Below are 15,810 nucleotides of genomic sequence, written 5' to 3' on the forward strand. Positions count from 1 at the left end.
CACTATCGCGGCCTCTCTTGTTGCGGAGCACAGGCTCCAGACATGCAGGCTCAGTAGCTGTGGCTCACGGGCCTAGTTGCTCTGTGGCATGTGGGATCCTCCCAGACCAGGGCTCGAACCAGTGTCCCCTGCATTAGCAGGCAGATTCTCAACCACTGTGCTACCAGGGAAGCCCCTATGATAATTTTTAAAGAAGATTAACCCAATTAAAAATTATAACAGCATATAATTAAAATATGCATAGGTATGAAAATGTACATTAGTATTTTATTATTCAAACCTCTCACACTTCAACAAAGATGAGTATTTCCTTCCACACTCTGCTAAAAATTAGATAATAAAATTGGAGAGGAACTATTGAAGAAGTGGTTATTTTCCTATAAAGAGATGGCTTATCAATATCATATAACTGCTTTTTTGAGAACTCTTTGCTTCGGTGGGCTGGTCATTAATGAAATCCAGTGGCTTTCTGGTGCTTGATGGTTGGGGTATTCATTTCAAGTAATCTATTCACTTTCTTTTAATGTTAGTTATTTGTCACTCAAGCCCAAAGAAAACTATAACTGCAATTGAAATTACTAGTTATGTGACCTAGGACCAGTTACTTCTCTGTACACCTTAATTTCTCTGTCTATAAAATAGCTACAACAATAATTACCTCATAGGGTTATTGTGAGGATTAAATTAATTTATGCATGTAAAAAAAACTTGATCAGTGCCTGGCACACAGTATCTGCTCACTAAATAGTAACTACTATTATTTTAACATTTTATTATATTCAACATTATGTGGATTATTGTATACTTTTCCCATTAGATTGTGAATCCCCTGAAAGGCAGGACATTATCCTTAATTTCTACATTGCCTACATAGTAGTAACACTTCAGACTTTAGAGTGTTTGTACAACTAAAGTGAAGAGCAGCGTTTCTTTCTTTGTCTTTTCCAGGTCTGAGGATTAGGATTTATGCCTTTTCAGGTTTGGTTTTCCATTGTCTTTCTGAGACAGAAAAAAGCTACATTTGTGTGCTTGTTTGGGGTAAAACGACCAGACCAGGGAAAATAGGCACATTCAAAAGGCAAAGTCTACCAATAGTTAAATATAGTCAGTCAAATATAGTCATTTACCCTAATAGTCATAGGAATTGATGAACAGAAGGACAGTGAGTGATCAGTCCAACAGCAATGATTTCTTAATATGAGAAGGGACTCTAGTCTTTCTTTTCAGCCTCTGTGGACATTTTTAATGAATAGTTAGAAAGAATCCCGGGTTGGCAAATAATATAGACTACTGTTACCCTGAGAAAACAGATCAATCTTTGCAGAAGAAAGAATATGTGGTTAACAGTATGTTTAAAGAAATACATGAGTAGAGTCAGGTTTGGTAGGCTCAGGTAAGGAGTTAAAAAGTTAAAACTTGACAGTTTTCTTTTAGTCAGGAAATGGAGAACAGACATCATTATCAGGCTTATAGGTAAACACGGGAGTTGGATGTTATCACTTTTGAAGAAAAAAAGATTTGAGATACATAAAAATCTCCTGAACAGGTCCTGTTGGGCTAGTTATGGAGGGTATCACCATTTCGCAGCCTGTCTACTTTGCCATATTTTTACTGGAGTGTATCTTCATTTAATATAGTGATATTTTTGCTCTGAAGATAGGTTCAGGTTACTTATGATACTAAAGATCACTTGAAATTAGCAACTGGAAATCGAAGAAATGGTGTTAATTAGCATCATGTATGTCATGTTTTTATGTCATCCTTCACTTCCAGTAGTTTGTGAGAACATTTTATTTCCTCAGCAACCAGCGCACATGTATAGGAAAAACAGTATTGCACTTGCTCCTTATTCCTTCATATGCATGCTAGTAAGAGATACATTTAGTAACTAAGATTTGATTATATTCACAACATTTGTTATTTCCTTCAACACCAGTTAAGATCAAGAGCTGTATCAGTATGTTGTTAACTTCCAAACATTCTTTATGATATTCAGGTGCAACGTTCTTAATATGCAGCAAAATATTCTCTTGCCACACACATAATTCTTGATCTGTCAGTACTAATTGCAGTGTATTTTTCTATTCTATATCATTGCACAAAATAATTGCTAACTATATAGGACATGATTAAATAAGTTACAGTGCATTCATTCTATAGAACCATTAAGAAGAAGGAGGGTAGCACTACCTCTGAGTGATGCCCAAGACCAAGTACAGTAAGTCCCTTACAAACAAACAAGTTCTGTTCTGAGAGCATGTTTGTAAGTCCAGTTTGTTCATAAGTCCAACAAAGTTAGCCTAGGTACCCAAATAACACAATCGGCTATATAGTACTGTACTGTAATAGGTTTATAATACTTTTCACACAAATAATACATAAAAAACAAACACAAAAAATAAAACATTTTTAATTTTACAATACAGTACCTTGAAAAGTACAGTAGTATCAGCTACATCACCGCTGCTTTTACACTTGCTTCCAGACATCCTAGGCTTGAAATAAATATACTGTACTACTGTATACAGTACTGTACAGTAAAGTACACAAAAGCACAACCACTTGTAGAGGATGCACACACATGACAGTGTAAAGACAGACACGTGAACTAACTTACGTGATTGGAGATGTGAACGCACCTTTGCATCTTTGAAAGTTCACAACTTGAAGGTTTGTATGTAGAGAACTTACTGTAAATGCAAAGTGGATTTTAGCATGCCCCAGTTTTTATTTTTTAAAGTAGTGTATGTTTAGATGTATATTTTGTTTATCAAAATATCCATACTGGTAATAGTGGTTGCATTTGGAGAGGGAGACTTCTGAATGTACATCTCTATATTGCTGTTTCAGTGGGAAAAAAAACGTTTAACTTTATAATATCATCAAATGAATATGCTTCTCCTGTATCATAAGCTTTTGTTAATAAGCTGAGCCAAGTTGTTGAGTACTTCTCAGTCATAGTTTTACTGCATAAACACCAAAAGCTAATTTTTACACCACACGATGGTTTTACTAATTTAAATGAAATGTATGCTAGCATGCACTTACAATAATTTGCACCTTCTCATTGTATGCTTTGTGGTTAGATAAAAGAATATAGCAAGTAGTTCATTCTTCCAATTGTTTATGATGTTCTTTAACTCTTTTTGATGTGACTTTAAATGTTTTTGCTAAGAGAGCATTAACAATATTAACAAAGAAAAATTCAAGTTTAACAAATATAAGTAAAAACTTGTAGATGGCCTAACTGAAATGAGTTGTATTAGCTGAGAGTACTAACGTTAAATTTTTATCATTTATGTGCCTTTTTAATATAATTATTAAGCAGGTAAAAAGAATTTCTGTGAAAAATATAGTTATACAATTCATATATATGCAAGGTATGAGAGCAAAATTGTTTCATTTACTTTTTTCCTCTGAGGATATAGTGGACTGCGAACCACTTGATAGGCTACTTAGCAACTGTCATGCAACTAACAGGAACTATCAGTGTTTAGTGAACAACTAAACTTTGAGAAATACTATATTAAGTGATTCTGCAACCTCTCGTTCTCTAGAATAATGATTCTTCCCTGGGGATATACAAGCATACATACACAAAGCAACAGATGGCCAGGGCCCTATCTCAGAACCTCAAGTCTTTCATTTTTTTTAAAAGGTCCATGGGTGACCTTTGATGTCTATTCTTGGTTATAACTGTTCTATGGTAATCCTGATTACTTCAGACTATCTCCTTTCAAAGTTTGGGACTTTTTTTTTTAGTGCAAACGTGGAACTATATCAAGAGTCTAAGTGTTTAGTGCTTTGCAGTGGTTGTCAGTGGGGCAAATACTTAGGAGTATATTTTGATTGTCACAGTGATTGGGGAAGACTGCTGGCATTCATTGAGATGTTGCTTGTCAGGCAATGTGGGACAGTCCCATACAACAGAGAATTGTCTTGTGTCCTGTATGACTTTTGAAAGTTTTATCAATTATAAATTAGTAATCCTCTAATATGTAATACTTGTACATCTTTTTACAATAATCTATCCAAAAAGCTCAATAACTTGTGTTCTTTTAGAATGGAATACTTTAAAATCTCAATCATGACATAAATTACAAATTTGCTTACATATCTCTATAAATTAACTCATTCAATTGAAAGGTTATAAGAGGAATAATAGAGACCTCTGGGAGAAAGCACAGTGTTCTTCAAATTCATAATGCATTTGATATTTTTTTCTAGAAGGGAGACATGTTCAGTTCGCAAAGATTTCACAGATTGTTGAAGAAACATTTTATCAACTAATTTCTAATCATTCAGGGTATCTGAAATGTGGCAACTCATTAGCTGCTTTTATAATTGAAAGAGGTAAGTGCAAGTACTTGGGATGTGTTCATTTGTACAAAAACTATTAAGTAACTTAATGATCTGAACTATGCTATAGTAATATTTTAATTAACTACCTTTGCCCCTGTTGACGGTGGTGCTGCATTGATTTGAAGTGGCCTTTTCTAGTAGGTGTGGGTCATTAAACACAAAGATTCTCAAAAGTAGAGATAAAGTATACTGAACAGGAACCAATAGAGAACTGTAGAATGGTAAAATAACCTAATATTTTAATCAGTAACTGTGTTGGAGTCACTACCAGCTTGAAATCTAACCCCATTATAACAAATATTGAGAGGGACTCTATAAAAATTAATATATTTTCTTCACTTTCAAATAATAAAAGATTAAAGTGAAAAATCATGAATCTATGTTTTTTCCTGTGAATATTACTATGTGATTCCAATTACATTTTATCTTTTATTTATCCTGTAATATTCTACATTGATCATTAATTAAACACATTTGAATTTTATATTCATCTCTGAATATTATAGATGATACAAAAACAATTTGATATTTGGTTCTTATTCTTAAGGATTTTTTGTGACCTAGTTGGGGAGAAGATATATATGATTGTTCAAGGGTCAACTTTAGTTTGAAATCATGGAGCATGATACCTCCGTGCTTTCTCATTCTGTCTCAAGATCACTTTGGCTGTTTGGGTGTTTTTGTGTTTCCATACAAATTGTACAATTATTTGTTCCAGTTCTGTGAAAAGTGCTGTTGATATTTTGATAGGAATTGCATTGAGTCTGTAGATTGCCTTGGGTAGTGTGGTCATTTTAAGAATATTACTTCTTCCAGTCCTTGAGCATGGTATATCTTTCCATTTATTTGTTGTCAACTTCAGTTCTTTCATTAACGTCTTACAGTTTTCTAAGTATGTCTTTTACCTCCTTGGTTAGATTTATTCCTATGTATTTTATTCTTTCTGATGCAATTTTAAATGGGATTGCTTTTTTAATTTGTGTTTTTGATAGTTCATTATTAGTGTATAGAAATGCAACAGATTTCTGTATATTAATTTTATATCATGCAACTTTACTGAATTCATTTATTAGTTGTAATAGTTTTTTGGTGGAGTCTTTAAGGATTTCTGTATATAGTATGTCATCTGCAAACAGTGACAGTCTTACTTCTTCTGATCCAATTTGTTTTCCTTTTATTTCTTTTTCTTGTCTGATTACTGTGGCTAGGGCTTCCAATACTATGTTGAATAAAAGTAGTGAGGGTGGGTATCCTTATCTTATTCCTCTGATATAAGAAGAAATGCTTTCAGCTTTTCACCATTGAGTATGATGTTGGCTGTGGGTTTGTCATATATGGCCTTCATTATGTTGAGGTATGTTCTGTTGCTACCCACTTTGTTGAGAGTCTTTTTCTTTTTAATCATAAATTGATGTTGAATTTTGCTGAAAGCTTTTGCTGCATCTATTGAGATGATCATATGCTTTTTAATTTTCAGTTTGTTAATGTGGTGTGTCACATTGATTGATTTGTGGATATTAAACCATCCTAGCATCCCCGGAATAAATCCCACTTGATTATGGTGTATGATCCTTCTTTTAATGTATTGTGGAATTTGGTTTGCTAATATTTTGCTGAAGATTTTTTTGCATCTGTGTTTAGGCATATTTGTCTGTAATTTTCTTTTTTGTGGTATCTTTGTCTGGTTTTGGTATCAGGGTAATGCTGGCCTTTTAGAATGAGTTTGGAAGTGACCCCTCCTCTTCAATTTTTTGGAATAGTTTGAGAAGAATAGGTATTAACTCTTCTCTAAATGTTTGGTGGAAGTCACCTGTGAAGCCATCTGGTCCTGGACTTTTGTATGTTGGGGGTTTTTAAATTACTGATTCAATTTCATTACTAGTAATTGGTCTGTTCATATTTTCTGTTTCTTCCTGGTTCAGTCTTGGGAGATTGTATGTTTCTAAGAATTTATCTGTTTCTTATAGGTTTTTCATTTTATTGGCATATAATTGTTCAGAGTAACCTCTTATGATTCTTGGTATTTCTGTGGTGTCAGTTGTAACTTCCCTTTTTTCATTTCCAATTTTATTTATGTGGGCCTTCTCTCTTTTTCTTGATGTATCTGGCTAAAGGTTTATCAATTTTGTTTCTTTTCAGAGAACCAACTCTTAGTTTCATTGATCTTTTCTATTTTTTTTTTTAGTCTCTTTCATTTATTTCTGCTCTGACCTTTATGATTTCTTTTCTTCTAACTTTAGGTTTTGGCTATATCTATTTTTCTTGTTCTTTTAGGTGTAAGGTTAGATGATTGATTTGAGATTTTTCTTGTTTCCTGAAGTAGACTTGTTTTTTCTAATTTTTTTAGAAGTTTTATAGTTTTATTTATTTTATTGATTGATTGATTGATTGATTGATGCATTGGGTCTTTGTTGCTACACGCCAGCCCTCTCTAGTTGCGTCGAGTGGGGGCTACTCTTCATTGTGGTGTGCGGGCTTCTCATTGCAGTGGCTTCTCTTGTTGCGGAGCCTGGGTTTAGGTGTGTGGGCGTCAGTAGTTGTGGCACGTGGACTCAGTGGTTCTGGCTCACGGGCTCTAGAGTTCAGGCTCAGTAGTTGTGGCACACAGGCTTAGTTGCTCTATGGCATGTGGGCTCTTCCCAGACCAGGGCTCAAACCAGTGTCCCTTGCATTGGCAGGCGGATTCTCAGCCACTGAGCCACTAGGGAAGCCCTGAAGTAGACTTGTTTTAATTTCCTTCCTACATCTGCTTTTGCTACATCCCATAGGTTTTGGGTCATTGTGCTTGCAGTTTCATTTGTGTCCAGGTATTTTTTTATTTCCTTTTTGATGTCTTCAGTGATCCATTGATTGTTTAGTAACAAGTGGCTTAGACTCCACCTGTTTGTGCTTTTTTGTGCTTTTGTTTCTTGTGATTGATTTCCACTTTCATAGCGTCGTGCTCGGAAAAGATGCCTTATATGATTTCAGTATTCTTAAATTTATTGAGACTTACTTTGTGGCATAGCATGTGATCTGTCCTGGAGAATGTTCCACGTGCACTTGAAAAGAATGTGTATTCTGCTATTTTGGATGAAATGTTCCATATATGTTAACTTCCATCGGGTCTGATGTGTCATCCCAAACCGGCGTTTTCTAATTGATTTTGTGTCTGGATGGTCTGGCCATTGATGGAAGTGGGGTGTAGTCCCCTACTATTACTGTATTATTGTCAGTTTCTCCTGTTACGTTTATTAATATTTGCTTTATATATCTAGGTACTCCTATGTTGAGTGCTTTACATTTACAAATGTTATATATACTTTTAGGATTGATCCCTTTATCATTGTGTAGTGTTCTCTTTTGTCTTTTTACTGTCTTTGTTTTAAAGTCTGTTTTGTCTGATAATAAGTATTGCTACTCCAGCTTTCTTTTCATTCTGTTTGCATGGAATACCTTTGTCCCCTTCACTTTCAATCTGTGTGTGTCTTTAGATCTGAAGTGAGTCTCTTGTAGGTAGTATATGTGTGGATCTTGTTTTCTTCTATGTTTTGTTTTATTTATTTATTTATTTATTTTTGCGGTGCGCGGGCCTCTCACTGTTGTGGCCTCTCCCGTTGTGGAGCACAGGCTTCAGACGCGCAGGCTCAGCGGCCATGGCTAACGGGCCTAGCCGCTCCACGGCATGTAGGATCTTCCCGGACCGGGGCACGAACCCATGTCCCCTGCATCGGCAGGCAGACTCTCAACCACTGTGCCACCGGGGAAGCCCGGATCTTGTTTTCTTATACAGACACTTTATGTCTTTTGATTGGAGCTTTTAGTTCATTTACATTTAAAGTAATTATTGATAGATATATACTTATTACCATTTTGTTAACTTGTTTTCAGGTTATTTTTATAGTTCTTTTTTGTCCCTTCTTTTGCTCTCTTCCCTTGTGATTTGATGACTGTCTTTAGCGGTTGTGTTTGGATTCCTTTCCCTCTTTTGTGTGTGCATCTGTATTATAGGTTTTTGGTTTACGTCTACCATGAGGTACATATATAATTATATATATATATATATATATATATATATATATATATATATATACACACATATATATATATAGTTATATATATATATAGTTATATATATATATATATATTTATGGGTGAGTATTTTAAGTTGATGATCTCTCAAGTTCAGATGCATTCTAATCACCCTGTATTTTTACTCCCCCCAAATGTTAATGTATTTTACATCTTTTTGGCATGTATATCCCTTAACTACTTGTTGTGGCTGTAGATGATTTTACTGCTTTTGTTTTTTAACCTTCCTACTAATTTTATAAGTGGCTGATCTATCAACTTTACTGTATGTTTGCCTTTACCAGTGAAATTTTCCCTTTCATAATTTTCATATTTCTAATTATGATCTTTTCTGTTTAGAGCAGTCCCTTTAACATTTCTTGTAAAGCTGATTTTTTGGTGCTGACTCTTTTAGTTTTTGCTTATTTGTAAAATCTTTGTCTTTCCTTCAAATCTAAATGATAACCTGGTCAGGTAGAGTATCCTCTACCGTAGGTTTTTTCCTTTCATTGTAGGTTTTTTTCCTTTCATTGCTTTGAATATATTGTGCCACTCCCTTCTGGCCTGCAAAGTTTCTGCTGAAAAGTCAGCTAAAAGTCTTATAGGAGTTCCCTTGTATGTAACTAGTTGCCTTTCTCTTTCTGCTATTCTCCCTTTATCTTTAATATTTGCCTTTTCAATTATAATGTGTCTTGGTTTGAACCTCTTTCAGTTCACCTTTTTGAGACTGTGTGACTCCTGGACCTGGATTTCTATTTTCTTCCCCAGGTTAGAGAAGTTTTTAGCTACTATTTCTTCAAATAAGTTCTCTGCCCCTTTCTGTCTCTCTTCTCCTTCTGGGACCCCTATAATGCACATGTTAGTATGCTTGGTATTGTTTCAGAGGTGTCTTAAACTATCCTCATTTTTTAAATTCTTTTTTTTTCTCTTTAGCTTAGGTGATTTCCACCACTCTGTCTTCCAGATCGCTGATTTGTTCCTCTGTACTAGCAAATCTACTGTTGATTTTTTTAGTGTATTTTTTGTTTTAGTTATTGTATTCCTTAGCTCTGTTTGGTGGTGCTTTATATTTTCTACCTCTGTGTTCATCCATTCTTCTCCTGTCTTCAGTGACCATCTTTATGATCATTATCTTGAACTCTTTAATCAAGTAGATTGCTTATCTCCACTTCATTTAGTTCTTTTTGTGAGGTTATGTCTTATTCCTTTGTTTGGAACATAATTCTCTGTCTCTTCGTATTGCCCAATTCTCTATGTGTTTATTTCTATGTGTTAGGTAGTTCAGTTACATTTCCCCCTCTTGGAGAAGTAGCCTTTTGTAGGAGACATCCTATGGGGCCCAGCAACACATTCTTCTCTGGTCACCAGGGCTGTATACTCTAGGGGTGCCCTCTATTTAGAATGTGTGTGCCCTTCTGTTGTGATGGGGCCTACTACTCTGGGCATGTGGGTAGGCAGGCCTGGCCCCTGACCCAGTTGGCTATAAGACCAGACCCTGTGTGGTGGCTGTGAGCCCAGTGGAGGACAGGGTAGGCTCCCCTGCCATTTCCTCTTACATCTTGGTGAATTTCTTCTTTTGGTTATTCCCTCTTTTTCCTACATTATCAAACTCTAGTATCTCCCTGTAACATTGCAGTTTGAGTTACAGAGAAAGAAGCTGAGCTCTTGGCTACACTACTGCCCATTATAACTCAGAACATACATCACCATTCCAGAACTTACACTGACACTATACAATTCCCTTATATCACCCCATCCCCCACACCCATACTAGAACTTTTTGGCCAACCCAATACATTAGAGATAATAGAACATTTTTACTTATCTAATCCTACTCCTCCAGCTTCCTTTATCTCAGTAAATGGCATCCATCCAGCTGCTAAAAATCTAAGGTCATCCATTATTTATCCCTTCCCCTAACATCTTACAATTTATCTTTAAGTCCTCTTTATTATATCCTCAAACTCTATCTCAGGTCTGATCTTTTTTTTTTTTCATTTAACCTCCATCATTTGAGTCTTAAGTCATTATCTCTGACCTGGACTACTGTAACAGAGCCCCTAATTCAGCTTCTTGGACCTTACTGGAATCCTTTACCCAACTCCTTATGCTGCTCACTCATAATGAAACTTAAATTTCAGTTTCATAAGGAGGGATTCTGCAACTGGTCTTCATGAGGTAATCTTTCCTCCTAATATTCTTTAACTTAGCTGTGTATCTGTTTCCTTCAAAGCTTTTATTACAATTTGTGGTTTTAGTCTTTTTTTCTTCTCTCCTATTAGAAGCTTCATGAGGGCCTGTCTTAATCAGCATTTTATTCCTAGCATCTATTTCACTGCCTTTGGTAGGACTGCAACAATTTTTGTGGAATTAATGGAAGTCCTTTCTTAGGTAGTTGTAAATGTGGAACTGAACTTTGAAAGACGAGGACTAGAGATTTTCTGAAATCATCAACACAGAGGTAAAATATATCATGAGATAGGTACTCAGAGAAGAATATTTAGAGAAAAAAGAACAATGATCTAGCGACTAGGATATAGAAAGGCCACATAGTTAGGAGGTGAAAGGAAAAAACTATCTTCTGAGCATAGAGTTTCAAAGAAATCTCAAATGGAGTACAGCAAAAAATGATTCTATTGATTGTAGTAGAAATGTAGACAAAGTATAATATAAAACATCTGCCTTTTAAATTGTGATATTATTGAAGTATTTTTTAAATTTTGCTTCCTAGAAGACTCTCAAACTCTTATTTGAAATTGTGGAATTATTTTTCCAACTTTTTGGTAAATATATTTTACTAACTTTAAAATGGTAAGGTAGACTTTTTCATTGAACAACCGGTGTAATTAATTCATTTAACCTACTCTCTTTTTACACCAGGCATTTACTAGATGCTCAAATAAAAGTTTGTTGAGTATAAATGGGGAAAAAAATGGTAAGAAAGAGGTGGAGGTTGAACATAGGGAAGAGGAAGGTGAAAATAACCTGCTGCTGTTAACCTTTTCTTTTAGCTGGACAGCGCGAAGTTGTAGCTGTAGGCACAGGTGAATACAATTATAGTCAGAGCATTCAGCCAAATGGAAGAGTGTTGCACGATACTCATGCTGTTGTTACAGCAAGGAGATCTCTCCTTAGGTAAGGTAAAAAATATATTTAATTAAATATATTAAATATATATAAATATATCTGTTAATATTTAACAAATATATTTAATGCCATCAAATATTAATGCTCTTAGCCTAAAGCAATCATATATATATGTCTTTATTTACAAATGGAATTTTATTCATCATTGAGCCAAGGGTATGGCAGTCTTTTACTTATCCAAGCCATCTGATATTTTCATGTCACTTTGGAAACCTTATAGTAATTTCAGTGTCTAGCCTATGAATTTTAGTGGCTTCTATTATCAAGACCTTATGAACTCAGTTTTAAGAGTCATACAACCTTTTTTTAAGATAAAAATACTGTCTTTATTACTGATAAAAGTAATTGGAGACTATAGCTTTAGATCTGGACCAAGTAGGCTTGGTAAAGTTCACCCCTGAATTAGCCATACTTACCCAAAGGCAGAAATCAATGAGTTTCCACTCATGAAGTCTGTACAAAGTTTACCATATAGCAGAGTGTCGATAAAGTATTTTTTAGGCTGGCAGATCTCAGAGAGAAAGAGAGAAAGGGGCTGAAGTGAGGATGCCTAGTTTCTTTTTCCAAACTTATCAGTGACTCTGCTCCTTACAAGAGGCATAAGTAGCAGATAGTAGAGAAATAAACCAAGAATGTTACTCTTTGGAATTCCTTTTCTGTAAAAACATGAAAAGTGAGAAATGAGCATTACCTCCTGCAGTATTTACCAGCTTTTGTTCTCTTAAGTCATTAAGTTTACTTTTTATAAAACATTTTTAATCGAATTTTTCAAACAAAAGTGAGAATCAGATAATTAATTCCATCATTCAGTTGTCAGAATTCTGATACCAATACCCAATGATCATATCCAATTATTAGCATATCCAGTTATTAGGATTCTGTTGTTCTTATTTAATTTATGCACCCTCACTTTTTGTTGGTGGTGTTTTTTTGCTGGAGTATTTTAAAACAAATTTAGACATACTATTTTATCTGAAAAGCTTAAGTATATATCTCTAATAATAAGGAAAGAATCCTATAATCTTAAAAGGAAAGGTTTTGGGAAGTCCATGAAGGTAATGCAACTCATTGTCCTCCCATCCCCCTTGGTGCTTAGTGAATTATTTGACCCCTTTAAAACTACCTCTTTTGTGTTTATTTCTTGTCTTGCTTGACACTGTCATTTATACTGGTGCTTAATATTTTATTATATATTTCTGATGATAGGATTAAAATCATGGTTTTTTTAAATAAGCAAAAGAGTATTTGTCCTCTGATTTAGTAGTTGTCTTTCAGGAAATCTATTTCACTTCTTAATTTAACTTACAGGCTTTGTTATGTTATTCCTACGCTCTTGTGTTTTTGTCTTCAGAACCACTAAGCATCAGGAACCACAGTTGTTTGTCTGCCTGTTTTGGCATGGAAGGGAAAATAGAAGTAAAGCAGAAAATTGATACTTCACCTAGGAAACTGGGAGCAGAGCTGTCTAAGAAAGAAGGGATGAATCAGTAGAGAAATGGGTCTTTTGTAGAAAGTGATAGTTGAGTACTTTAATGTGAAATGAGAGTGGAGTGGTAGTCGAGGAATGATGCTTTAAGGCAGGTCACCGGGCAGACTGGGCTCTAACTGAAGACTTATCAAGGGACTTAATTCTTCATTAAGTAAGGCTAAGATTATTTTACAAGTTCCTATCAATATCAAAACTTTTGACATATAGGGACATTGTTCATAACATGAATATAATGTTTAAGATACTTCATTTTTAAATTTTCTTACTTGATGAAGTTCTATCTCATTAATTTTAGGTACTTTTATAGACAACTTATACTCTTCTACAGCAAAAATCCTGCTGTGATGAAAAAATCAATATTTTGTACAGAACCAGCTTCTAATCTACTCACTCTCAAGCAGAATATCAACATTTATCTCTATATGAACCAGTTGCCTAAAGGATCAGCCCGGATTAAGTCACAATTGTAAGTATTATGGAAGCTGTTTTTGAAGGAATCTAGGATGGCCGTATCCTGCATTCTGAATCCATACAGCAAAAGAACAAGTAAATTCATATCTATCCATATTCTCCCTCCAGCCTTGAGGTGTTATTTGTAGGCTGCAAGAGACCACAAATTCTTTCTCCTTCCCCTCCACTCAGTCTGATCCATTACTACTACTTAAATATTCCATGTACTTGACCGCTCTCTTTTTGATGCTGTTGAAAATCTTCTATTCCTTTCTAGTTGTAATACTTCATAAACTTTAGGAAGTATGGATTTATACACTCTTCACATACTAACAAAGGAGTTAAGGAATGCAGTCTATTCTTCTGGTCAGTCTGTGGCCAAAACTTCATTATCTTGATGAATGGGTAGCATCAGTTAGCATGAAGTTTGAACAACACAGGCAAGCACAAAATTCACTTCAAGTCCAACTATCTAGAGATAACTGCGGTTTATAGTTTGTTTAAAAGCCTTCCAGTAACACCTTTGAAAACAAGGGTGAGTGTTTCTCTTGAGAGAAACCTCAAGAAAAATAATTTTAGATTTTATTGTTTTAACATATTTTGTTGGAGGTGAATCTTGAATATAAATTGTCAGTTTTCTTTTTTTCATTCTCTAATTTTGTAGTGTTTAAAAATTTTCATATGGAGAAAGGAAATAACTCACAAACTATGGCAGGGACAAAAATTAGGTTTTCATTTGATTTTAAGGGACATAAAGAATGGCAATAATATGAAATTTATCCTTGCTGGAGCTCTAAATATGGTTAATTTCTGTTTGGTTTTAATTTTGTGGAATGAAGTCACTCCATCCTACCTTGCTTTGGGTTTGCATCTATTTCTGTTACTGGAATTAAATGTACACTGGCAAGTTAAATACGTTTGAGAGCAGTTCTTAGGTACATACAGATTTTACTTTGTTGGCTTTGGGGTTTTTTTTTGTTTTTTTAACATCTTTATTAGAGTATAATTGCTTTACAATGGTGTGTTAGTTTCTGCTTCATAACAAAGTGAATCAGTTATACATACATATATGTCCCCATACCTCTTCCCTCTTGCCTCTCCCTCCCTCCCACCCTCCCTATCCCACCCCTCTAGGTGGCCGCATAGCACAGGGAGATCAGCTCGGGGCTTTGGTTTTTAAAGGAAGAAACTTTCTTTTCTTTCTCTAGGCATCGTAATCCATGTTCTGTGTCTGCATTTGAAGCCAATGAAGAGCTGAGTCTCCATGTGGTTGTTGAAGGCAAAATTCATCTGACTGTCTATTGCCCTGCAGCTGTTGTTAATAGAATAAGCAGCATGGCCTCAAGTGACAAACTGATGAGATGGGGAGTGCTTGGTGTACAGGGAGCATTGCTGAGTCAGTTTATACATCCAGTTTATATCAGCACTATACTTGTTGGTGAGTCGGAATACAGTACCTCTTGGCCTCTTTCACTAAGTCATTTCACTATATTTTATTTACCAGTGTAAAATCAGAATTTGCATGCATGAAGCTTTACTTAAGGTAAAATTCAGATCCACTGTTTTGTTGAGGTTTTCATTTCATGATAACTGGTCATCACATTTAGTATAATATGACTTTTGCCATCTTATCAGGAGGCTAATAAGAATCAATATTTTATGTTAGGCAATTACATATATTCTGTCTTGAATGTATACTTTTGTTTGTACAGTATTCAATTTTTCCCTTTCTTTTGGAAGAAGATGCTTCTTTGAACTTATCAAATTTAAAAGCTTATATTTAGTTATTCCTGAAATAAAAAATATTAAATGCCCATTTTGGTTCTTTCTTACTTTTATGCTTTTTTTATACATTTGGTTATGATTTGGATCCTTTTGATTTGTGAAGTGAGTTGGAAGTAACTAGAACACAAATAATGTGAACTAGTAATTTATTTATTTCTTTGGTAGGGGCTATTATAGAATGCTGTATTTATATTTGAATGGTTTTCCAGATATTATCCCGTTGACAGACATTTTGGGCACTCAATTCTATAGTTTTCATAAAGCCCTAAGAGTTTCAAAGCTTCAGTTACCCTTGGGAAACAATTTAAATACTACCATTGCTTGGCTGTTCTTTGTTTACTGCTAATTTTTGGTAATGATGGCCCATATGCAAGCTTTGGATCCTCGCATGAGAAGTAGTTTTACTTTTTTTTTTTTTTTTTTTTCTTTTTGTGGTATGCGGGCCTCTCACTGTTGTGGCCTCTCCCGTTGCGGAGCACAGGCTCCGGATGCACAGGCCCAGCCGCTCCGCGGCATATGGGATCCTC

General features: G+C 34.9%; 1 protein-coding gene across 2 annotated transcripts in view; it reads left to right on the top strand.

Annotated features, from left to right (window-relative positions):
- Window positions 1-15,810, top strand: part of ADAD1 (adenosine deaminase domain containing 1) — a 46,284-nt gene that overhangs the window by 8,357 nt on the left and 22,117 nt on the right. The window contains exons 5-8 of one of the 2 annotated variants that reach the window (XM_060088915.1): window positions 4,228-4,353; window positions 11,424-11,547; window positions 13,344-13,514; window positions 14,707-14,936. In XM_060088915.1, coding sequence (XP_059944898.1) covers window positions 4,228-4,353; window positions 11,424-11,547; window positions 13,344-13,514; window positions 14,707-14,936 — 651 coding nt within the window. The remainder of the gene's footprint in view (window positions 1-4,227; window positions 4,354-11,423; window positions 11,548-13,343; window positions 13,515-14,706; window positions 14,937-15,810) is intronic. The other variant, XM_060088924.1, reaches the window with a different exon arrangement.

Source organism: Mesoplodon densirostris, chromosome 1, assembly GCF_025265405.1.
Source record: "Mesoplodon densirostris isolate mMesDen1 chromosome 1, mMesDen1 primary haplotype, whole genome shotgun sequence".
Lineage (NCBI taxonomy): Eukaryota > Metazoa > Chordata > Mammalia > Artiodactyla > Ziphiidae > Mesoplodon > Mesoplodon densirostris.